The sequence below is a fragment of the Eulemur rufifrons genome, chromosome 19, assembly GCF_041146395.1.
Source record: "Eulemur rufifrons isolate Redbay chromosome 19, OSU_ERuf_1, whole genome shotgun sequence".
NCBI lineage: Eukaryota > Metazoa > Chordata > Mammalia > Primates > Lemuridae > Eulemur > Eulemur rufifrons.
Window position 1 is genome coordinate 41,231,332 of NC_091001.1, and position 24,461 is coordinate 41,255,792.

The following is a 24,461-nucleotide window of genomic DNA, read 5'->3' on the forward strand; positions in this document are numbered from 1 at the left end:
CAAGGGATAGGCATGATACGAAAATTGATCAGTACACTGATAGAAGAAATCCACACCAATTACCTTTGTTAACTAACCTGTTATTCAAAAATATGAATACATAACCAATGAGCACCAAAGAGAAGGACTGGCCCCAGAGAGAATGTAGCTCATTCAAGGAAAAGAATACAAAAGTTTCGGCAATAGCTGAATTCTGCAATCTGGAATATAAAGTTGAAAACATTTTTTTTTTTTATGAACATAAAGCAAAACACAGATGGAAGATATGGCAGGTACTTAAGATCCACAGTTGGTCAGTCAGGGTGGGAAGGTCAAAATCCAGCTAATAGAAATACCAGAAAAAGACAATGGAGAGGAATAAATAATAATAGAAATAAATAAGAGTTCCAAGGACAATGAGCACCTTACAATCAGAAATACCTACATAAAAGGAAATGAGAGCTTGAGCAACAGCAAGGAAAAAACAACAGACAGCAGAGAATCAGACTGCTAATTCAGATACTGGGATTGTAAATATAAATATAAAGAATATAAAACAAGGCCGGGCGCGGTGGCTCATGCCTGTAATCCTAGCACTCTGAGAGGCCAAGGCGGGTGGATCGTTTGAGCTCAGGAGTCCGAGACCAGCCTGACCAAGAGCGAGACCCCGTCTCTACTAAAAATAGAAAGAAATTATATGGACAACTAAAATTATATACAGAAAAAATTAGCTGGGCATGGTGACGCATGCCTGTAGTCCCAGCCACTCGGGAGGCTGAGGCAGTAGGATTGCTTGAGCCCAGGAGTTTGAGGTTGCTGTGAGCTAGGCTGACACCATGGCACTCTAGCCTGGGCAATAGAGTGAGACTCCGTCTCAAAAACAAACACAAAAAAAGAATATAAAACAAGAATCCTTACTTTAATCTCTGGAAATAAAAAAGAGGATTGGAAATGTGGTAAAGAGCAAGAAGATTTGAAGAAGTGCTAAACAGAACTTCTAGAAATGAAAAAATAATAATAGAAATTTAAATTTCCATGAGCAGGTTTAATAGCACATTACATATACCCAAGAAAGAATTAATCAGAAAGTTGAATTTAAGAAATTATCTAGAATGCAGTCTAGAGAGACAGAAATGGAAATTAAGAAATATGAGGGATAAAGTGGGAAAGTCTAACATACATCTAACTGGAATTCCAGAAAGGGATGGGGGAAGAGGCAGTACTAACGGAGACAGTGGCTGACAATTTGCCAGAATTGAAAGACACTCACCCACAGTCAAGAAACCCAACAACCGCTAAGCAGGATAAATGAACAAAAAGTCCACACTAGACACACTGTAGTTAAACTGCAAAACACATAAAGGAGAAAAAAAAAACTTAAAATACCCTTTAATATTTTCAAAAAAGCAACAGACTTCCAGCTGACTTCACAACGGCAGCAGTGGGGGCCAGCAAACAGTGAAATTGTCACTTCACTTAGTTGAGAGAAAATAGTTCTCAACTTAGAATTGTGTATCTTGCAAAAAAAAAAAATGTTAAGAATAAGTACACTTTCAGACAAACAAAAACTGGGAAAGTTTTCCACGAGTAGATCTTCACAAAAAAGAACTCTAAAAGATGTACCTTGTTCAGTAGAAATGTGAGGTGCAAGAGGATTGAATAGCAGTAAAAGTAAATATGAGAGAAATTTGAATAATATTGATTGCATGGAACAATAATATTAATATCTTATGAGGTAATCAAAATAAAAGTATGACTGGAATACATAAAAACAATAGCATAAAATAAGGAGAGGAGAATTTCGAATTAAAATCATCTGAATTTCTGTAATTATCTGGGAAAATGATAAAAATACTGACTTTGGACTTTGATAAATTAAGTATTTGCAATTTTTAGGATAACTGCCAAAGTATAGAAAAAAGGGTATTTAGCCTACAAACCAAATGTGGAAAACATCTTAGAAACCAAGTTAAAAATAGAATGCGTTATTCCCAAATGTGCACTTAGGTGATGATCAGGGAAACCAGTTTGCTGGTGAGTACGTGTGGTGCTTGCTCAGATTCGGGGGGACAGGGGGGCATGGGCACTATATATAACCTGAACTTTTGTACCCCTATAATGAGCTGAAATAAAAAAAAAATAGAATGCGAAAGTATTAACTAATCCAAAGGAAGAATAGAAAATGAAACAAAGTGTATGGGAAAATATGATAGCATAAATTATATCACTAATTTAAACAAATGGATTAGATGCTATGATTTAACGACAAATATCCATACGGATTAAAGATAAAACACCAACTCTATGCTATTTACAATGACACGTTGAAAAAATAAATATTCAGAAAATGTTGAGGGAGGGGCAAGATGGCAAGCTAGAAGCAGCCCACACACACCGCTCTCAAGGGGAGGATGAAAATTGCAAGTAGATGCCCACCTACGATGGCCTTCTCAGAAAGAGCATTGTGAATCATCGGAGAAGCAACAGGAGACATTCAGAGTGAAAGAGAGGATGACAGGGCCATCCCACTCAACAAGATTGGAAGGTACCTAGGGGAGGCATAGAGGTGTGGGGAAAGACAGAGAGGAGAGAGCCCTCGGGCTCCATGCTCCCCCGTGCAGGCACTGTGGCCCAGCTGTCAGTGGGCTCCCACCACCACCGCAGATCTCCAGACTGACCAGGGAGCTGCCTGGAGTCTGTGCAGCAACATTGCACTGGAGAGCGGTGCAGCAGGGACCCAGTGGCTCCTGTTCTGGAGTTACTGCAACTGAGGCCATTCCAAGCTCTCAGGTCCAGAGCGCCAGGTCTTCACAGGGCGTGGCTTTTCTGTAGCCATCTCTGCATCGCCCTGGCTGGGCCAGGGAGGGAGCAGGGAGAGCAGATGCCCTCGCATGCCCCATGACTGAGAGCCAAGCACCCCTCCTCCCCACAGGGGATCTGAGCTGAACGGGTGCCACAGACACTGCCTGAGAAGCCCTGCAGCAAATGCCTGTATGAGACCTGGGCAGGGGGAGATTCCTGGCTGCCCAGTGGCCCAGACCCTCAGCCCCGTGCTCCTATGACCCCCAAGCTGCCACCAGGCCCTGCGGCTCTGCCCACAAGGCTCCAGCACCACCACCAGGCCCTGCGGACTCACCCTTGAGGCTCCTGCACTACCACCAGAACCCATGGCCCCACCCCTGCCACTCCCACTGGCTGCCTGGTAGAAACCACTCCCATGGTCCAGCACTCTGCCAGGGACCCACTAACCTCGAGCCACCATCACACCTGGATCCAGTTGGAACAAATGCCTACAGCCCTGATACCCACAGCCATTGCCTAGATAGCCTTGCCAAGCTGCTACTGTCACCACCATGGGGAGACCCAAGCAGAGTAATCTCCCACAACGCCAGCCTCCGTGGAGAAGGACTTGCCTAGCTCCCAACCCAAGCTTCCAGAAGCAGCCTGGGGAGCACCCCACCACTCTGCATGAAAGTCATCCAGCACCAGCTTGAACTGTGACAAACGGGAACAGGACAACACAGATCAGCTGCATTACAGGCAGTCAGTTCATCTGTCCCTCCCCTGCAGGGTTATTCCTCCAGCGTAGGTCACAACAGTTCCATCCAGGGATCTCTCCTACTCATTAAGTAGGAGAGTTCCCAGCAAAGGAGAACACTTGTGCTGCAAACCTCTCTGCCCTGAGCTGAGAAAATAGGTTTCGGATGAGAAGACACCAACAAAAGAATTCTAGCAACATGAAAAAAAAAGCTAGTTCGGTACCTCCAAGGGATCACAGTGGATCTACAGCAATGGAACACAACCGAAAGGAAACTGTCGAAATGTCAGAAATGGAATTCAGAAAATTTGAAAGACAAAAAGGATAGGAAAATATATACCAGGCAAATACTGATGAAAAGAAATCTGGTGTATTTATTTTGATGGGAGAAAAATAAACATTAAGCACCAACCATTACTAGGGTTAAAAAGGATCACTACACAAGGAAAATACAACATACTATACAAACAAAAGAATTTTAAACATGTAAATGCCAGATAACATATATCCAAAATTTCAAAAGTAAAAATAACCAAATTACAAGGAGAAATCTATTACTTTAATGGGAGATGTAAACATAAATTAATAATTGTTACATAGTATGAACAAAATATTAGTAAGGATATATAAGATTTAAACGACACAATTAGCTAGAGCACATCATCCAACAGCCACAGAATATACATTATTCTCAAGCATACAGGAGAAATTTATGAAAATTGACAGTGTACTGGACAATAAAGCAAGTTTCAACAAATTTCAGAGGATCAGTATTATACTGACCATGGTCTCTGACCACAAGATGACTGAATTAGAAATTGATAACAAAAAGGTAATTAGTAGTGAAAGCACATATGTTTAGAAATTAAGAATCACTTATTTGGGACTGACAGGTAATAAATATACCTAATAATAGCTGGGTGTCGTGGCACACCTGTAGTCCCAGCTACTCAGGAGGCTGAGGTGAGAGGATCACTTGAGCCCAGGACTTGAGGCTGCAGTGATCTTGATGACACCACTGCACTCAGCCAGCCTGGGCAACAGGGCAAGCCTTGTCTCTAAAAAAATAAAGAAAGAAAAAAACCTATTAAAACTGAAGGATGTAACCAAACTGGAGGTAAAGTTGTAGCCTTCAATGCTCATCCTAGAAAAGAAAAAAGTAATGAACTAAGCATCTACCTTAAGAGGTTAGATGAAGAAGAGAAAATAAACCAAAAGCAAATAGAAAAGACATTTACCAAAAAAGACAAGAGCAGAAATTAATAAAACAGCAAACAAAGAAAAAATCTTAAATGTCAATGAAGCCAAAAGTTTGTTCTTTGAAGGTGTAATAAAGTTGACAGACTACTTAGAGAGGTTGATCAAGACAAAAACAGAGAAGACACAAATAAACAATATTAGAAACGAAATATGAAACAAACTACAGATGATGCAGATCAAGAAAATAATATAGCATGAGCAAAATTATGCCAAGCTTTTTTGAAGATTAAATAAAATATGATTGAAATGATTATTCAGGTTGTTTATATATAGATGTTTTATATGAAATTTATATATAAATATAACCTGAATAATCCTATAACCATTTTAAAAATTGGCTCAGAAATTTTTAAAATATCATTCCACACACAAAATTTTAGGGCTAGACATTTTTACCAGGAATTCTGCCAAACTCACAGGAAGTAGTAATTCCTAACTTACACCTTCTTTTGGAGAATTAGAAAAAGAGTCAGTTCCCAACTCATTCTATCAAGACAGCATAATCTTGATATCAAAACTTGACAAGAACAGTACAAGAAAAAGAAATTACAGGAGACCAATTTCATTCATGATCATAAATGTAAAAATCCTAAGCAAAATAGTAAATTCAATCCAGCAAAATGAAAATACATTTTAAAATTAATTAATAATTAGGCAACTGTTTATCCCAGGAGCTCAAAATTGGTTTCCTTTTATTATAGAATACTATTGAAATTCATTATATTAAAATATTAAAGGAAAAAGATGTTTTTTTCAATAAATTCAGAAAAAGCATTTGATAAAATTCACTATACATGATTTAAAGGAAAAATTCTTAGCAAATTTGGAATAGAAGGCAAGTTCATTAACACAATAACACTACCTGCAAAAAAACCCCAGCAAGCATCCTATTCAATGTTGAAACATTTATAGCATTTCACTATTAGGAACAAGACATGGTTCTACTTTTATCCAACATTATACTGGAAATTCTTGGTCAAGGCAGTAAGTGAAGAAAAAGAAAATGTATGTTAGAAAGGAGAAAACAAAACTAATTTTTTCAAATTGTCTGTATATAAAACTGAAAAGAATATACTGAATTATTAGGATTAATAAGAAAATTTATCAAGGTTGCTGTATACACAATCAATTGCATTTCCCTACACTAACAACTGAAAAATATGGTTAAAAAAAAACACTTTTAACATTACTATCAAAAATATAACTTGCGAAGCAATAAGCCTGACAAAAGATGTGTTAAGACCTCAATGGAGAAAATTAACATTAATATTGAAAGATATTAAAAAGACCTGAATAAATGGAGATGCATAACACCACAAACATGGATTAGAAGATGCAATATTGTAAAGATACACGTTCTCTCCAAGTTGATCTCTAGATCCAGTATAGCTCCAATCAAATTTCTAACTTTTGTGTATGTGAAATTAATGGTCTGTTACTCAACTTTACATGATAGAAAAAGGGGTAAGAATGCTAAGTCACCCTGAAGAAGAACAAGGTTGGGGCCTTGCCTTACCAAGATGAAAAATATGTATTGAAGTTAAGTAGTGAAGACAGTAATAGAAAAATTGAGCTCTGAAGGAGGACAAAGGACCCAGAAACAGATCCACAGATATATGAAAACTGTACTCGTGGCAGAGATGATAATGTAGATCAACAGGGAAACAATGGGCTTCTCATACTGCCAGAAAAATTGGTTATCTATGAAATTAACTCCTACCCCACACCATATATAAAACCCAATCCAAGTATTTTTAAAAGAGTAGTAAAACCATATACTTTTAGAAGACAATATAGAGCATCTTTCTGATGTTTTTCTTAAATAAAACAAAAAGTATCTGATAAAAATATACATAAATTCACGTATATTTAAATTAAGAACTTATATTAATAGTTATCCAGAGATACCAGAAAAAATTAAAAAGCTAACACTGGAAAAAGTTATAAGATATATATATATGTATATGTATATATATGATTTGTATTGAGATGATAAAATGCTTCTATGAATAAGAAAAAGAAATAATACTAAAAATGTTTTTTTGAGAAATGACACAGAAGAGCAAATACAAAGTATCTACCTCATTAGTACTCAGAGAAATGCAAACACCACAATGAATTTCACTCTACATTATTAGATTAGAAAAAATGTTAAAAGTTTGACCATATCAAGTGTTAGTGTGGATGCAGATCAGGAGAAGGGCTCATACACTACCAGAGAGGATGTTAATTTGGATACAGGTTTAGGATTCCCTGGTAAAGTTGAACACAGGTAAGCCCTAAGGTCCAGAACTCCTAACGTGTACAGGAGGAAGGATGTTCATGAATGTTTGCAGTTGCATTGTTCATAATGGAACAATCTAAATGCCCATCAGGAGTAGAACAAATAAGAAACTCATGGTATATTTATGCAGTGAGATTTTGCACAGCAGTGAAGACAAACGAACCAAAGCTACGCGCATCATGATGGCTGAGTTTAAAAACCATAACACTGGGTGACAGAAGTGAATCCCAGAAGAATACCTACAGTATGACTCCATCAAAGTTTAAAAACAAGAACTACCAAAGAATAGTTTATTTATTAATGCATACATGGATGGTAAAAACTCTCCAGAAAAGAGAATAATTAACACAGAATTCCCAATTCCTAGGAACTGGTGGCAAGGGCTGAAAGAGGATGCAAGCTGGGGAGACAGTCAGGGACATTCTGGGTTATTTTTTGGCAATGATTCATTCCTGGCCTGGAAGGAGTTTTCACAGTTAATTCACTTTAATGTTTTAAAACTCTCTATATACATTTTCATATAAATATATATCTTTATGTACACTAAAAGCATGCCCTGTTTAACAATTTTTTAGGAAAAACATAGCCTTTACTTGAGACAAACTAAGCTGTGGTATGATGGAATGTAAGAATGAGAATCCATTTGACATGACAGCCAGGAACATCTGCACTTACTTCTCTTTAGTGATGTTTTCTTCTGTACGCATCCACTCAGGATACTATGTTCTTTAGTGACTAACATTTATATGTTGCAATATTGTAAATTTTCATTATTTGTTTATAATTTTTCTAATTGACCTGTAGGTAAGTCCAAAAATTAAATTATTAACTAAATTAATATTAATGAAGATGACTCAATAATTACAGAATATAACTATTTTAAATTTTGGCAATGTAAAAGGACAGGTGTAACTGTACAAAGGTGTGTATGTCCGTGTGTGAGGGGGTAAAGGTGGGAGGAGAGGTAAATGGGTGAGTTTCCTCACTTCACGTAGTGTAAAAGGACAGATACTGTCAGAAGTTGATTAATCGAGAAATAGAAGATTTAGATATATTCAAAGTTACAAATACCCACTAGAGGCATTAAAAGCAGTAACAGAGCTAATAAAAATTGTAAAGGAAGGGGAAGTGATGGTGAAAGTCTATTAAATACCTTGTCTCTTTCATATGAGAAATCATTAGGCACTGTCTAAAGTTGATACATCTAGAAAGAAAAACCTAAGTATTAAATATATTACCTACAGTAATGATTGAAGGCCTAACTGAATTAAAAACAAAAGCAGGCAAAGTCATTTCCTTTTCTCTTCAAGTTTTTTTTTACCAAGAACAAGGATTACTTTTAATGTAATTACATAGAGAAATTGCAGTATGGCAAAACTTTCCTCTGCAGCAGAATTCAGTGTGATGCAAGTTTGTTTTGATTCCCTTTAAAAAACAAAAAAAGACTTCTTTAGTCCATATCCTAATGCTGTTGACTCCAGCAGTGCAGTCAATTTAAGTATTTAAAGGGCATGAATTACGTATTATTATCTTTATACTTACCAGAGTACCCAAGATATAAGTGCTCAGAACATTATTGAATTAAAAAGGTAACTATTGTAATTTTTTAAAGTGGCCTGTTGGAGCTGACAGCTGTTTCATACCTCACACTGTATACGCCATCTCAGTGGTGAGAGGACCTTAAACCTCTTTTCCCACTCCAGAAAGGGATTCTGTATTAGTGACAGATCATCAGAATAGCAGGCATATATTGAGCACCTAGTGTATGTTAGGCACTGTGGAAGGCACAGGCAGATGAATATGGAATGTCAAATTGAACATACATGTACAATACACATTACATACACATGTATTTACATATATACATATACCTTTGCACATACACACACATACATATACTTCTTCTGGTGGCTTATTTTTTTCCCTTTTCCTCTCTGTAATTGTATTTCTACATGCAATAAGACCATACTGCACCCCAGCCAATCTCTTAGGTCCAGCTTATTAATGGTCAATGCAAGTTCCCTCCCAGAGAGACTCATGTGGTATCCGTCATGAATACAGCTGACATAAGCAGGATGACCCCAGACAGTCCCCTTGGGGGGGGTGCAGGGAGACATCTCCTGAGCACCCAACTAAAGAAATCCCTTGCTGAGAATGTTCCCGCTCACATTCATCATTCTCCCTGGGGTCCTGATAAAGCGACTGGGATTCCCAATGGCTTACGTACTTAAACATTTCAAGTTAACTTCAGACATTGCATCACCTAAAATGTTAAGATGTTGGAGGGAATTTTGTGTTTTATTCTTTCTGAAGGACAATAATAGTTTTAATCCCCGTCTTAATCCTGAGCTTACTTCCCCAGAAAGGTTAATTCATTATCAGCACTGAAGTTGCTGAGCAGGCTCACTCTCGGGCTGTTCACCAGTGTCCTGCTTGGCCCCACTGTGTCCCTCCTATCTGCCAGACCCGATTCTGTTTTCCCTGTTGCCACAACATAAATGCTGCTAAGAGCAGAGATAATCGGCTGCAGCTTTGTCCCCGTGCTTAAGCCAGCCCATGACCCAGGCTGCATTGTTGGTCAAGGTAAAACATGTTTATTCAAACATCCAAACGAAGTCTTCGTTTATATTTTCGATTTCCTGTTTTCTGACATAAATCGTTTCAAAATGTTGACTGTTGCCTGCTGCTGCGGGGCCTGCTGTTTTACATGCTTGAGTATGATGGGACCTGGTGACTACTGGAGGCTGTAGACCGGGGAAGGGAACCAGTTTTACCAAATTAGAGGAGAAAAAAGAGGATCGATATATTTGAGAAAAATTAAACTTCTACTTAGTTTTGACTTACATAATACAGGTGTTATAACTCTCTATTTTGGGATTATGGCAGGAAGTGTAGTTGCTCCGTGGAAAAATGATTCTGGAAAGTACTAAATTACTTTCCAGCAGCGAAGCCAGTTGACCGGGCCTTGTTTGTCTCCTAAGCGAGTACATCGCAGACCTGGCCTGGAAGGCAAAATATCATGTAAAAGAGTGAGCAGGCGTATTAATTGGCTGCCTTTGCCTTTATTTCACATGGTTCTGTATGTACCGGGGCCCTTTCGAGGCAGTGTTTGTTATTAAGGCAGTTAAGATAGATTTTGTGGCTTTTTTTTTGTTTTTCCCCTAATCTGTTTGGTTTTTTGACAAAGTAGCTGTCCCCTGTGGTGGTTCTGGCAGTGTGCAGACACACAGCACAGAGTTGTGTCTGAGATAGATGCATGAACTGTAAATAACTGTGTCTTCTTTTTCTCACAACTGTTTATTCTTATAAGAAAAAGAGATGCAAATGTGAAGTTAGCTTCTGCGCTCAGTTTGGACAGTATCTTTGGGATGTGTTCATTGTGTAACCGAGGGAGTCATTCCTGAGACTAGGTGACCACAAGCTGACGAAAGGGGCTTGGTACACTAAGCCAAGGGGTTCCAGAGATGTCTAGGCCTGACTGGAAAGAGCGCAGCAAAGCAGATTGCCCCCATCAGGCCCATTTCCCGCAGCTCACAACCTTCTCTGGGGTTTGTCAGCGCTGTACACCATCAGCAGCCACAGCTAGCGCTCACTCTCAGTCACGAGTGACCCTTCTCCTTCCATCCCCAAGCCTCAAGGAAACACAGAGAAGCTCCTTACAAAATGAGGAAGCATAGTGCAAACCAGCGATTGGCTAGAGGATTAGGAATTACATTATGCCTATTGCAAGAGGAATTTGCCCTTTAAAACTGCAAGAAGTGAACTGGTTCCAGGCTCCCCTAACTAAAACTTGTTAAATCCTCAATGACCACAGCCCACAGCAACATTTCTTTAACTAGCCTTTCAGGTGTTCAGGAAGGATTTCTGGTTTACATCTGAACTCTGCTTTAACTTGGGGGCCCCAGAAACTGCCGCCAGGGCATTCCATGGGGTATAATTTGGGCGGGATCTTGTGAACTATGGTGCAACCTCAGCATTTTGTAAAATTCTCTCCTCCAAGTTCTGATTCAGCCTGGCCTGGTTTGGCTTGTGTTAGCAGAAGGGATCAAAGTTCAAAGTGCCTTGGATATTGAAAGGTTTATTTCCTTACATTTTCTGTAAAGTGAAGTAGAAGGAAGCACGTTCCATCTGTAAGATATTCATCTTCTGGCAATGTCTCCACTCCAAGCCTCTGGTTGTTTGCAAATAGCTCCTTAGTACCTACTCACAGATCTGTGTCTGGGCAATTGTATTGCAGAGAAGAAATTATTTTGCAAATCTGGTTCTCAGATAATAAAAGATACTTTAAAAGCCTCCTGCTACACATTTTGAAAGATTGTGAATAGGAGCATGGAAATATATTTAATCTCTCTTAAATCTTAAAGACTGTAAGATTCACACATCGGTATTTTTTTCTGCTTCCTTTTTAAGAGAAAGGTGATGCGGAGCCAGAGAGTCCAGACAATGGCACATCGAATACATCGTAAGTCCCTTTCATATTTCTATCAGAGGTGACTGCTCTTTAATATACCTTATAAAATGAGATAGTACAAGTATCTTGTAATAGTAATAACAATAATGGAAGGAAGCCCATGGTTCTCTTTTCTCATGATAATGTCTTTTTAAATGCTTTGAGTGCAGATGCATTTTGAGGGTTTTTTGTTGCTTTAGCATAGTAAGAGGAATCTTGAAAAATGCAAATGCTCGTCTTTATAAAGTAGAAATGTAATGAGATTTAAGGATGTATACTGGAGGGGAGAAAGGAGGTAAGCCCTTTAGAATTTGGCTGGAGACTTTCAGCACTGTCTTAAGAATTGCAGAACTTTTCTTCGCACTTACTAGGCGATATTCTGTCCCACACCCCAGCGAATACACCGTCATTTCAGAAGTGTGCCATCTGCAACCTCACCTCCAAATTATGTGAAAAATACAATTATAGATATCTCTGGAATCTCAAGAGTATGTTGATTGTTTTTAAATTAACAAGCAGTTTTAAAAAGATAAGGAAAGGTACTTAATATGTTTCTCACACTGTTTTGTCTTTGTCCTCTCAATATTCTCAAATAAGTGTTTAATGATTAATTTGATGCCACATGATATAGCAGCGTTTAAATATAATAATTTATGAGCTAACAAATGACTTTATTTTGGCTCCATGGGAATCAGTAACAGGTTTGTTCCTTTAAAAGCTTTATTTTTATCACATCTGAGGAGTGAGATGTGTCTGCTTATTATAAGACAGGGTTTGTGAATTTATCTGTGTGTGGATAGTACTCTTACTACTAAGCACTTTTGAAGTGCTATTGATTAGAAATCGCAGTGTGTGGTATAATAATGAGTATCTTATTTTGTCCAAGATCTGTTTCTCAGTCTAGAAAATTCCTTTGGCTGAACAGGATAGCTATATATTTCATAAGAGATATAATTATATGTTTGTCTATCTTAATATATTAACCTAAAAATTCTAAATAGTTCAGTTGTCATGGTTTCTGATTATATAATGAATATGACTGGTCTTAAATGGTTAAAATATTACTGATTTTTAATTTTTTGTGTGTGCTGCAAAATATAATGGGAAAAGGGTTTTAATGCCATCTGGAGGCATTATAGAGAACTGAAAGGGTAGAATCATTGAAAAATTCTGTTCTTTTGAGTTACCTTTGAGACTGCGTAAGAATTGATGCAACTAGCATGTAAGCTATTTAGTAGTCAGTTATATTTCTTATAGGTTATTTTATTAAAAAATGTTAATTATTGTAGAAATAACAATTTTTCAAATTCTCAACAACAAAAATTATTTTAAACACTAAGGGAAAAAACAAAATATGTTGGAAAGTTGCTAGCATCCTGCATTTAATTTTACGTATTTTAAAATCTCATTCCGTAGGCATTAATTTGTTAAGGCAGTTTGATGTGCCATTAAAGTTCCCCTTTCCTTATGTATTTCTAAAGAGTCCATTTCCTAAAAGAATTGGTTTCCATTACTCAGTTCCTTATTTCTTGTAACATGTATAAAAATACATAAGCTGTCTGAGGAATTACCTTTAAATCCTCTGGAGATGTAAGAATAGTGGAAGCTCAGAGCACCACCCCACATTCCTGTCTCTCTGAGCAAAGCAGTTCCTTTGTCATCTGCCTCCCATCCTGCCTCTTAAACTAGAAATAATAGATTGCAAGCGTCTCTCTTAGAAGTGGAGCATTCTGAACTTGAAACCTCTCAGAAACCTCTCACAGTGGTTCTGTTATAATCAGGCACGAGGTGCTGCATGTTGTGAATAGAGAGTGAGACTCTGGATGCCTTAGATTTGTGTAGCATTTTACATTCTTATGTGCAGTGCCTCATTTGAGCGTTTTTAGGTAGGTAGGGCAGGGACAACATCCCCATGTTACAGATAAGGAATCTAAGGATCAGAAAGGTCATTCAGCTTCAGTGACAAATTAAGACATAAGCCTTCTAATTTTTGTACATTTTCCATACCAAGGGGTGTGGGTCTCAAGAGACAAAACAAAGCCATGAGTCAGAATCAAGTAGGAAAACTGGGATTGGATTATTTTTTAAGTGGTAAATGTGGTTTAGTAGGGTTTCCAAGACAAAGTACCATAAACTAGCTAGTGTAAGCACAGAAATTTATTTTCTCACAATTTATTTTCTCTGGAAGTCCCAGATCAAGGTGTTGGCTGGGTTGGTTCCTTCTGAGAGCTGTGGGGGAAGGATGTGTCCCAGGCCTCCCTCCTTGGCTTGCAGATGGTCGTCTTCTCCCTACGTGTCGTCACCTCATCTTCTCTCTGTGCGTATTTGTCTCTATGTCCCTTTTCAGAGGGAGGCAGCCATCTGGTGTTAGGCCCCACCCTAATGACCTCATTTTGGCTTGATTACCTCTGTAAAGACTCTGTCTCCAAATAAGGTCACCTTCTAAGGTGTTGGAGGTTAGTAATTCAATATATGAATTTGGGGGGGAAACAGTTCAGCCCATAACATTAAAGGTCAGAGGCGATCAGAATGATTCAGAAGCCAGGTAAACAGAACCAGGGATATACAGATTTCAGGAAACGGAACAAGGAGAAAGAGCCAAAGTGAAGTAGATGAAAAATTATGGGCTCCTCGGGAGGTAAAGAGGTGAAGCGGAGTAAAGAAAACTGGAGATAACAAACACAGTCACTGGGAAAGGGACCTCTTTCATATTCATGGCACGGTGGGACAGACCTCGCTTCAGCAGTGCCTATACATCCCTCTGTCTGTATAACTCTATGACGCTGAGTTGTTTAAAGCCATTATATGGGCTTAAATTGCAGTATGAAGTTGGGAGTCTCCAGACAGAAGAACTTATTTCCTAAAGAAGCATCATTCCCCCCTGACTTCCTTTATAAACAGGAGATGAATTATGATTGCTTTTAGACAGTCATTGCCTGGTAGGAAGGAGTCGTCTGGACAACACCTGAGGATCCCTTCAGGGTGTATTATTTAATGATCCTATGAATATTCAGGAAGATGAAAGAAAGAATTTAATCTTGACACGTACATACATATGAAAACATAAAATATCTGTGACAGAGTTGCAGTTAAGTTCATGTTAATGATGGAAGAGTTTATGTTGGGCTGACTGTCCTGCAGATAGCTATTATAAACTCTGTACAAAATATCTGAAAAACAACTATTTGTATTCTGACTACAAGAAGGCAGAGAATGTAGGAAATTTGATCCTTGAAAGAGCACTGGACTGGGTCAGAACTGCATTTATACAGCTTCTCCCCTGAAGACACACCCAGTCCACGAAGAACAACTGGAACTCAATGAGAAAGCCACAAGTGTAATGGCCTGAGGTGGCTAAGGATGAAGTTCAGGGCTGCCAGAGTGGCTGGGAATGAAGGGAATAAATCCCAGAAAGGAGGGAGCCATAGAGAAGAGAGCCCCTGGTTATGTATGTAAATTCACATCCATCTTTGCATAACCACTAAACTGCGTATCTGTGGGGAAGATGCCAATGAGCCCAGTGGAAAAGAATAACTAGGAAGCTGAAAAGGCTGAGCAGAGATTTCAACTGCTGCCTACTACCTATGGGTAACTGCCTATAGAGTTTGGAGTTTGAATCCCACCTAAGTGAGAGGGGCTTGTTGAACACCTCAGGTTTTCTGTGGAAATATCAGAGAGGCTGTGCTTTCAGAGTAAAGGAGTCACACTAAAACAAAGAGCAAAACCAACACAGATCCTCCCTAACAAAGTGTAACACAAAGCATCCATAAGTTCAAGCTAAATCAGCTAAAAATTTCGTTCCCTGATAGAACAAAAAAATCAATACTGTTTAAAGGAAAAAAACAGAGTCTATAATTTCTATAAAATATCCTCCACAGTGTTCATATCTAATTAAAAATTAAGGGATATGTGAATAGGAAAATGTGATCCGTAGTCAAGAGAAAATGTAGCCACTATAACAGACCCCTAAGGTTACCTAGATATTGGAATTTTTAGAGAAGATTTTTAAAGCAACTATTATAGTATGTCCAAGGATATAAAGAAAAACATGGTCATCATGACTGCAAAGAAGGGAAATCTCAGCTGGGAAATGGAAACTATTAAGAAGAACAGTATGAAAATTCTGGAACTGAAAAGTATAATATTTTAAATAAAAAATTCACTGGATGGTGTTAAATGAAAAGTGGAAATGACAAAATAAAGAATCAGTAAACTTAGTAAGAATTATTCAACGTGAAGGACAGAGAGAATAAGGATTAAAAAACAATGAATGACATCTTGGTGAATTATGGGATAAGATCAAGAAGTCTAATACACATGCATTAGAGTACCAGAGGAGAGGAGAGGAGAAAGAAAAACCACCACCACCCCAAAATTTGAAGAAATAATAGCTGAAAACTTCCCAAACTGGGTGAAAACACTAACTTATAGATCTAAGAGGCTCAGCAAACCCTAAGCAGGATAAATACAAATAAAACCACACCTTGGGACATTGTGGGAAAACTAAAGATAAAGAGAAAATCTTGAAGGCAGCCAGAGAAAAATGACATATACAGGGGAACAAGGATACAATTAACTAAAGAATTCCCATCATAAACACAGAGGCTACGGCCGGGCGCGGTGGCTCACGCCTGTAATCCTAGCACTCTGGGAGGCCGAGGCGGGTGGATCGCTCGAGGTCAGGAGTTCGAGACCAGCCTGAGCAAGAGCGAGACCCCGTCTCTACTAAAAAAAAATAGAAAGACATTATATGAACAACTAAAAATCTATATAGAAAAAATTAGCCGGGCATAGTGGCGCATGCCTGTAGTCCCAGCTACTCGGGAGGCTGAGGCAGTAGGATCGCTTAAGCCGAGGAGTCTGAGGTTGCTGTGAGCTAAGCTGACGCCACGGCACTCACCCTAGCCTGGGCAACAAAGTGAGACTCTGTCTCAACAAAAAAAAAAAAATAAAAAAATAAACACAGAGGCTACAATACAATGCAAAAACATCTTTTAAGTGCTAAAAGGCAAAAAGAGAAAAATAAAGAACTGTCAAGCCAGAATTCCAAATGAGCAAAAATATCCTTCAAAACTGACAGTAAAATAAAGACAGTTTTGAGTATATAAAATCTGAGAGAATTCATGTAGGCCTTCACTACAATAAATTGACAAAGGAAGTTTTTCAGGCTGAAGGGTAGTAAGATCAGATGGAAGCTCAGAACTACAAGAAGAAAATATTTACAGGAAATAATAACTGTATGGGTAAATGTGAAAAATTGCTAATGTAAGTAATAAAAGATTGTTTTGTGGAACTTGGGATATATGCAGATGTAAATATAAGACAAAAATAGCACAAGGGATAAGGGAGGGCAGATAGAATTACACAGATGCAAGGTTTTTACATTTTCTGTGAAGTGGTACAGTATTAAATCTAAGTATATTGGTGATAAGGTAAGGGTGCATAGTGTAATGCCCAGAGGAACCACTAAAAACAAATACCAAAAAGCAGCAGAACTGAAAAGTCATCGGAGGAATTATTATAAAATCAAATACCAAAAAAATTAGATTAACACAAAAGATGGGAGGAAAGAAAGAACAAAGATGCAAAACAGGAGGTATCAATAGAAAACAAATAGAAAAACAGTAAACCTGAACCTAGCCATATTAATAATTGCATTAAATGTAAATGGATTGTCAGAGTCTGTTTAGTATTGTTATCACAGAATGCCTGAGACTGGGTAGTTTATTAAAAAAAGAGGTTTATTTAGCTCTGGTTCTTCAGTCTATACCAGAAGCATGGTGCCAGCATCTGCTTGGCTTCTAGTAAGGGCTTTTGTGCTGCATTAGAACATGGCAGTGAAGGTCAAAAGGGCAGCGGGCATGTTGGAAGAGGGAAATTTGAGGGACATCTTGGATTTATAACAACCTACTCTAACAGGAAGTAATCCATCCCCTCTAGAACTAATCCATTCTCACAGGAGGGAGAGCTCACCTGCCCTCCAGGGAGGGCATTAATCTATTCATGAGGGGTCCACCCCCATGAACAAAACATCTCGCACTAGGCCCCACCTCCCACTACCACCGTGTCAGGGATCAAATCTCAACATGAGATTGGGTGGAAACAAACAAACCATATCCAAACCATAGCGTGGACTGAAAATTCCTATTGAAAGGAAAATATTATCAGACTAGCTATAAAATCAAGACCACCTATATTGTATAAAAGATACACTCCTTAAATATAACAACACAAATAGGTTGAGGCCAGAAGATGGAAAAGATAAACTGTGTAAAAAAGCATAAGAATGCTGGTGTGATGGTATTGATGCTACCAAATAGACTTCAAGGCAAAGAATATTACAAGAGATAAAAAGGGACATTTTATAATGCTAAAAATATCCGTTTAATTAGGAAGACATAATAATCATAAATATGTATATGTTTACTAACAGACCTTCAAAATACATGAAACAAAAACTGATAAGACTACAGTTATAATTAGAGATTTTAACACCTCTTTCTTCAGCAATTAATAGAAAAATTAAACAAAATATTAGGAAGTATATAAAATATTTGAACAACTTTGTCAACCACTTTGACCTAATTGACATTTATAGAACACTATACCCAACGAGTACAAAATAAAGAATCTTTCAAATGCACATGAAGTATTCACAAAGGTATACTTTTTTGTGAACAGTATAAAAGGAGTGTCAGTAAATTTTGTAGAATGAAAATTTTACAGAGTATGTTCTATGATTATAATTACATTAAAAGTCAACAGCATAAAATATCTAGAAAATCCCTAATATTGGAAATTAAATAACATTTCTAAATAGTCTTTGAGTTAAAGAATAAATCACAAGTAATTGGAAAGTAATTTTGACTGAATGAAAATGAAAGTATAATTTATGAAAATTTGTAGGATTCACTAAAACGATAATCACCACAAAAGGAAATTTATAGCTTTACATGCTTATATTAGAAAAGTACAAAGTTTAACATTAGTAAATGATGTGTCTACCTTAAGAAGCTAGAAAAAGAAGAATAAATTAAACTCAAGATAATTAGGAGGAAGTACACAATAAAGATAGGAACAGAGATTAACAAACAAAAGAGAAAATTAATAAAATCAACATTTGATAAAATTAAAACACTGGCAAGACTGTTCAAGGAAAAAACACAAATTACCAATATCAACAGTGAAAGAGGGGACATCATCATATATCCTATAGATATTTAAACAATGATAAGTGGATGTTATGAACCACTGTCTGCCAATTAATTTGACAACTCAGAGAAAATAGTCAATTTCCTTGAAAAATAGAATTTATCACAATTACCACAAAATGAATGGAAAATCTGAATGACCCTATTGCTATTAAATAAATTGAATTCATAATCAGACCTCTTCTGCAAAGAGAATTCTTTCAGGACCAGATAGGTTTCACTGGTAAATTATATCAAAACTTTAAATAACAAATGTTTACATCAATGGAACACCAATGAGTAAACTAAGTCTTACATAAACTCTCAGAAAACAGCAAAAGGAAAGAGCTACTCAATTCATTGTGTAAGGCCAGTGTAATTCTGATACCAAGCCTGACGTAAACCCAGTATCCCATGTTTGTATAAACATTGATGTAAAAGTTCTTAACATAATATTAGCATATCTAATCTAGTGATATGTGAAAAGGATGTAATTCATTATGACTAAGTAGGATTTATCACATGGTTGATTTAACATTAGAAAATCAATTAATGTAATCCCCATACTAATAGAATGAAGGAGAAAAACCATATGGTCATCTAAATAGATGCAGAGAAAGCATTTGGCAAAACGCACCACCCATTCATGATTTTAAAAGAAAAAAAAAATAGAACGAAATTTACTTAATGTGATAATGGGCTTCTACAAAAAAAAAAAACAAAAAAAAAAAACACAACCTTGCTAACATCATATTCAATGTTGAAACTCCAAACACTTTCCTCCTAAGATCAGGAATATAGCAATCATGTCTGCTCTTATCATTGCTATTCAACATTCTATTGGAGATTCTTGTTAGTACAATAAGGCAAGGAAAGGAAATAAGAGACATAAAGATTGAAAAGAATGATTGTTTACAGAGAAAGTCCTAAGAACCTAAGGACTACTCCTAAATAACCACTAGAATCAGTAAGTAAATTATAAACATCAATATCCAAAAATCTATTGTGTTCCTATTTATTAACAATGAGTAATTGCAAAATAGTATTTAAAAAAGCAATTCTATTTACAATGACATAAAATACTTAATAAATTTAGCAAAAGACATATAAGACCTGTACAAATGAAAACTATTAACACAAAACATTGATGAGAGAAACTTAAGACCTAACTAAATAGAGAGATGTTCATGAATTGGAAGACTTGATAGTGTTAATAACTCAGTTTTTTTTCATACTGATCTATGGATTCAACACAGTCTTGATCAAAAGGTCAGCAGGACATTTTTGTAGAAAATGGTCTTACAGGTTGATTCTAAAATTTATAGAAAAACAAAGGACCTACATAGCCAAAACAATCTTAAGGAACAAGGATGGAGACCGTACATTACCTGATTTCAATTCTTACCATAAAACTAAGGTAATTTAAGATAGTGAGGCATTAGTATAAGTACAGACAAATAAATCAATGGAACAAAACAAGAGTCAAGGAGAGACCCATGCACATCTGGTCAATTGCTTTTCCTCAAAGGCACCAAAGCCATTCAGTCAGGAAAGCAAAGTCTTTTCAACAAATGGTGCCAGAACGATGAATTAAACAAAATGAATCTCACACCACATGCAGTTGAGATGGTTCAGCAATATAAAAGTTAAAACAACAGAGCTTCTAGAGAAAAACATAGGACAATATCTTAACAACCTGGGAATAGGCAACGATTTCTTACAGAGGCCACAAAACCATGCAATATAAAGTTCTAATGAATTGAACTTCATCAGGATTAAAAATATCTCATCAAAATGAAAAGGCAAGCCACAAACTAGGGGAAAATATTTGCAATACATATACCCAACACGTACTTTGGAGTGACTTGATGGAAGGTTATGTATCTTAATTTGAGCTATGTAACAAGGATGTATATATTTATCAAAATTCACTGAATTTTACACTTAAATCTGTACATTTCACTGTATATAAATTTTACCTCAACTGAAAATAAAAAATAAATAGAGAAAGGATAAAAATATTTATGTGACAGCTTTTCTACCTAATGATAATAACAGTTAACCTGTTTTGAGCACTTACCTTGACAAGGTACAACTCTTGGCACTTGACATGTTTTATCCTCTGTGGACCTTAAGTAATCCAGTAATACTCCCATTTTACAAGCCAAAAGAGACTAACTAATGTCCCTACATTTAGATAGCTTAGAGTGGCAAAGCCAGGATCCGAACCCAAGATTCAGATCCTGGAAGCCAAGTTCTTAACCACTGTCTCGTTCTGCTGCTACCACAGAGCTCTTATGTGGTTTCTCTGCAGACAGTAACTATCCCAGGAAGACAGAGTGATCAAGGTAATGCCTGAAGAGGAGGATAGGCCAACTAAATTGTCATCTGTAATAGAAAAATTCTAGGAATAAGCGAATAAAGATTTCCAAAATTCTGTGAAGGCCACAATTTGGCACAATCACAGTGCTTGCTTAATCCAGGTTTGGCCACCACTGAAAAATCCACTCTGAGTCAAAGGTCAATCATGAGGCTTGCAGAAAAACTCCCAGGGCATATCCTTCTACATTTGTAGATGGCCCTCAATTGAACAAATTAACTCTAGCCTTAAAGAATAAATGAAGATTTAAAATGATCTTTATAAATTAAAGCAATAGGATTAAACACAAAGTGTTAAACTCTCTAGAAGAAAAAAATAAAATGAGGTAGAAGGAAAAGGGTCCATCCATGTGTTTATATTACACAGTAATGGAAATTATTATAAGCTCGGATAGAATTAGAGTGACTCATGAAATGTTCCTTCTTCAAAAGTTAATACAATAGTTGGAATTAATATATAGAAAATGCCCATTACCTAGAAGGCATCCATTGATTTCATTGTTACTGCTATTATAACAGTATTTATGACTTGTAAAACGTAGAAAACAGCCTTGTATCTGCAGTTGGTACTGATCAGAGTCTTATTAGAATCTTAATCTCTTCTTATAAAAAAAAATGTGGAAAACTTAGAGTTAAGGATGCTAAAAACAAAAATTATTAGAAAGTTTTGAAAGGTCTTCCAGTGAAGCTGGGTCTGTGGAGAAGAAAGACAGGGCGGTCAGTCTACTCCAGAGATGTCAACCAGAGCAAGCCCTCCTCCAACCCTTGACAAGACAGGGCCATCGGCAAGGAATGCACAGCTTTGCCTCCCTCCAGAGTGAAGGATGCATGGCCTGAAGGAGGTGAAAGAATTTCTCTCCACCACTGACGTCTACTTTGAACATCTTGAAAGACATGGACATCACTGACTCGTGGGACAGAGCAGGTCTAGATGGTGCCCAAAGATCTTTTCCAGATGTATAATGTACAACTCTGTGAGTCATTTATAAAGATGAAAGGTACAACCTGTCCATATCGATGAAAAGTATTCATTAAAAATTCCTCATTTAGCTCATTGTAACACTATCATAGAAAATGTTAAATGTGGAGAAAAAAATACAGAGGAACAATTGTGTGCTGGACATGTATAGAAATCTATCATTTATGCATGTGCATTTAATAAGAAGGTTACACAAACCGATCACATAATAGGGTCTGGAAGTTGAGAGATCAAAGTCAATTTGAGAATTGTTACCAAAAGATGTTTTGGTTTTTTTTTCCCAGAGAAACTTAAAACCTTCCTGATATTTATTTTGGCTACAGCAATATGTGTCAAAAATGATGAACTGTGGCTGATCTTTTAGTCTATGAGGTGTCTGTCCCCAGAGACCTCCTTTCTGTATCTGTTTAAGTGATTTGCCAGGATCCCGTCGGCTAAGAAAATGAGAAACCAAACATTTAGCCTTTGCCTAGAGAAAGTCGGCCAGATCCTGTTTCTCCAGCTATTAGACACAAAGAATAAAAAATGAACTAGGAAGGGCCCCTTAGGGTTTCTTAGAGTCTCTCTTTGTGCAGATGCACAAACCAGACTGTGGGCCTGCAGAGGGGCGTGCCTCACCCAGTGGATAAGGAAGGCTTTGGCCAATCTTCAGGCACCAAGGAGTCGGCTTCAGGCTGGGCAGCCTTGCTTCCAAAGGGGAAGAGATGGTGAGGAGGGAGATTAGGCGTTGCTGTCGTATTCATTTTACTCTCAGATTAAAACACTAAAACGCAAGAATGTCACCTGGAAATGATGCCATCACAGAACAAGACTGCAGACCTTATCTTCTGTGTTCTTACATCAGACTGAAAGGTCTGTGGTCCCGGAGGTCATTAAAGAAAGTTTTCCAGCAAAATTAGAAAGTCTGTTCCCCTGTCCCCTGTGTGGTTGCCGAGAGGTGCTCACTTTCTCTTTCTTCTCTGCCTGGGTTTTATCCAAACGTACCTCTCCTCAGGGATTATCCAAGTCAAGTTTCCTCAAAATTTTTTTTTTGGTAATTTAATTTTTTAAAATTTTAATTGTGGCAAAATACACGCAACATAAAATTTACCATCGTAGCTGTTTTTAACAGTACAGTTCAGTGGCATGAAGCACATTGACATATTGTGCTACTATCACCACCATCTATCTCCAGGATTTTTTCATCTTCCCAAACTCAAACTCTGCATCCATTAAACATTAACTCCCCACTCCTCACTGTTCCCAGTTTCTGGTAACCACCATTCCTTTCTGTCTCTTTAAATTTGACTAGTCTAGCTACCTCATGTAAGTGGTATCATACAGCCTTTGTCCTTTTGTGTCTGGCTTTCTTCACATAGTGTAATGTCTTCAAGGTTCATCCATGTTGTAGCATGTGTCAGAATTTCCTTCCTTTTTAAGGCTGGGTAATATTCCATTGTATGGATAGACCACATTTTGTTTATCCATTTATCCATCCATGATGGACTCTTGGGTTGCTTCTGCCTTTGGCTATTGTGAATAATGGTGCTATGAACATGAGTATGTAAATATCTCTTTGAGTACCTGCTTTCAAAGCTTTCGGGTCTGTACTCATCTGCAGCTTTTGGAATATAACCCAGACAGAAGCACATTTTGCATCATATCCTGTGAGAGTGTGTCCTGAAGCAAAAGTGTTGCAGACATTACCTACCATTACTCTGACATTTTCTGTTCTTCATATTTTTAGAACAAATGCAGGTCACAACCACACAAATTCACTTTCATCAGCCACTGTTCACAAAACACAATATAAGTTACTGACCAGCTAATGAGATGCTTTGTGCTGAAGGAATGAGGAAGGCGAAGGCGATAACGTGTCCCAGGCCCTGCTGAATTTCTAGCCCAGGCCTAGTCACTTTGTATAAATCATCTTACCAGTCCTCCCAATCACTTGGAAAGGCTGGTGGTTCTTCCCTTGTTTTACAGATGAGGAATGAGGACACTAAGGCTGAAAGAGCTTGTCCAAAAATTTGCAACCAGTGAGTCGGTTCCTACTCAGGCCCTCTCTCTGCCAGGATGTGACTAGTTTATACAGCTCCCTGCCCCTCAGAGAACCCGTGAACATTCCGCAGGACCTAGGAAAGCTTTAACTCAGAGGACTGACAACTCAGAAAATTTTAGGACCTGTTCACAGTCTCAAGAAGTAGGTATTTGGGGTGTCTGTCACGGGAGAAGGAAGTTTGTAGTAACCCCACGTAGACTACGTAAGCAGCTGCTTACTTCCCTTCTGAGGAAGGCGGACAGTCTGTAGCAGTGAGTTTGGCGCTTCTGCGATGAGCTCCTCCAGTCCACAGAGACGTTAATTAATAAACTTTAGCTGCTCTGTATTCACTGTGCCCTGAGCAGATGGCAGCATTTTTCTG

At 37.6% G+C, this 24,461-nt stretch overlaps 1 protein-coding gene across 1 annotated transcript in view; it reads left to right on the top strand.

The window, feature by feature from the left end:
• Positions 1-24,461, top strand: part of AFF3 (ALF transcription elongation factor 3) — a 545,753-nt gene that overhangs the window by 381,390 nt on the left and 139,902 nt on the right. The window contains exon 12 of the mRNA XM_069493856.1: positions 11,472-11,523. Within this exon, the coding sequence (XP_069349957.1) occupies positions 11,472-11,523 (52 nt within the window). The remainder of the gene's footprint in view (positions 1-11,471; positions 11,524-24,461) is intronic.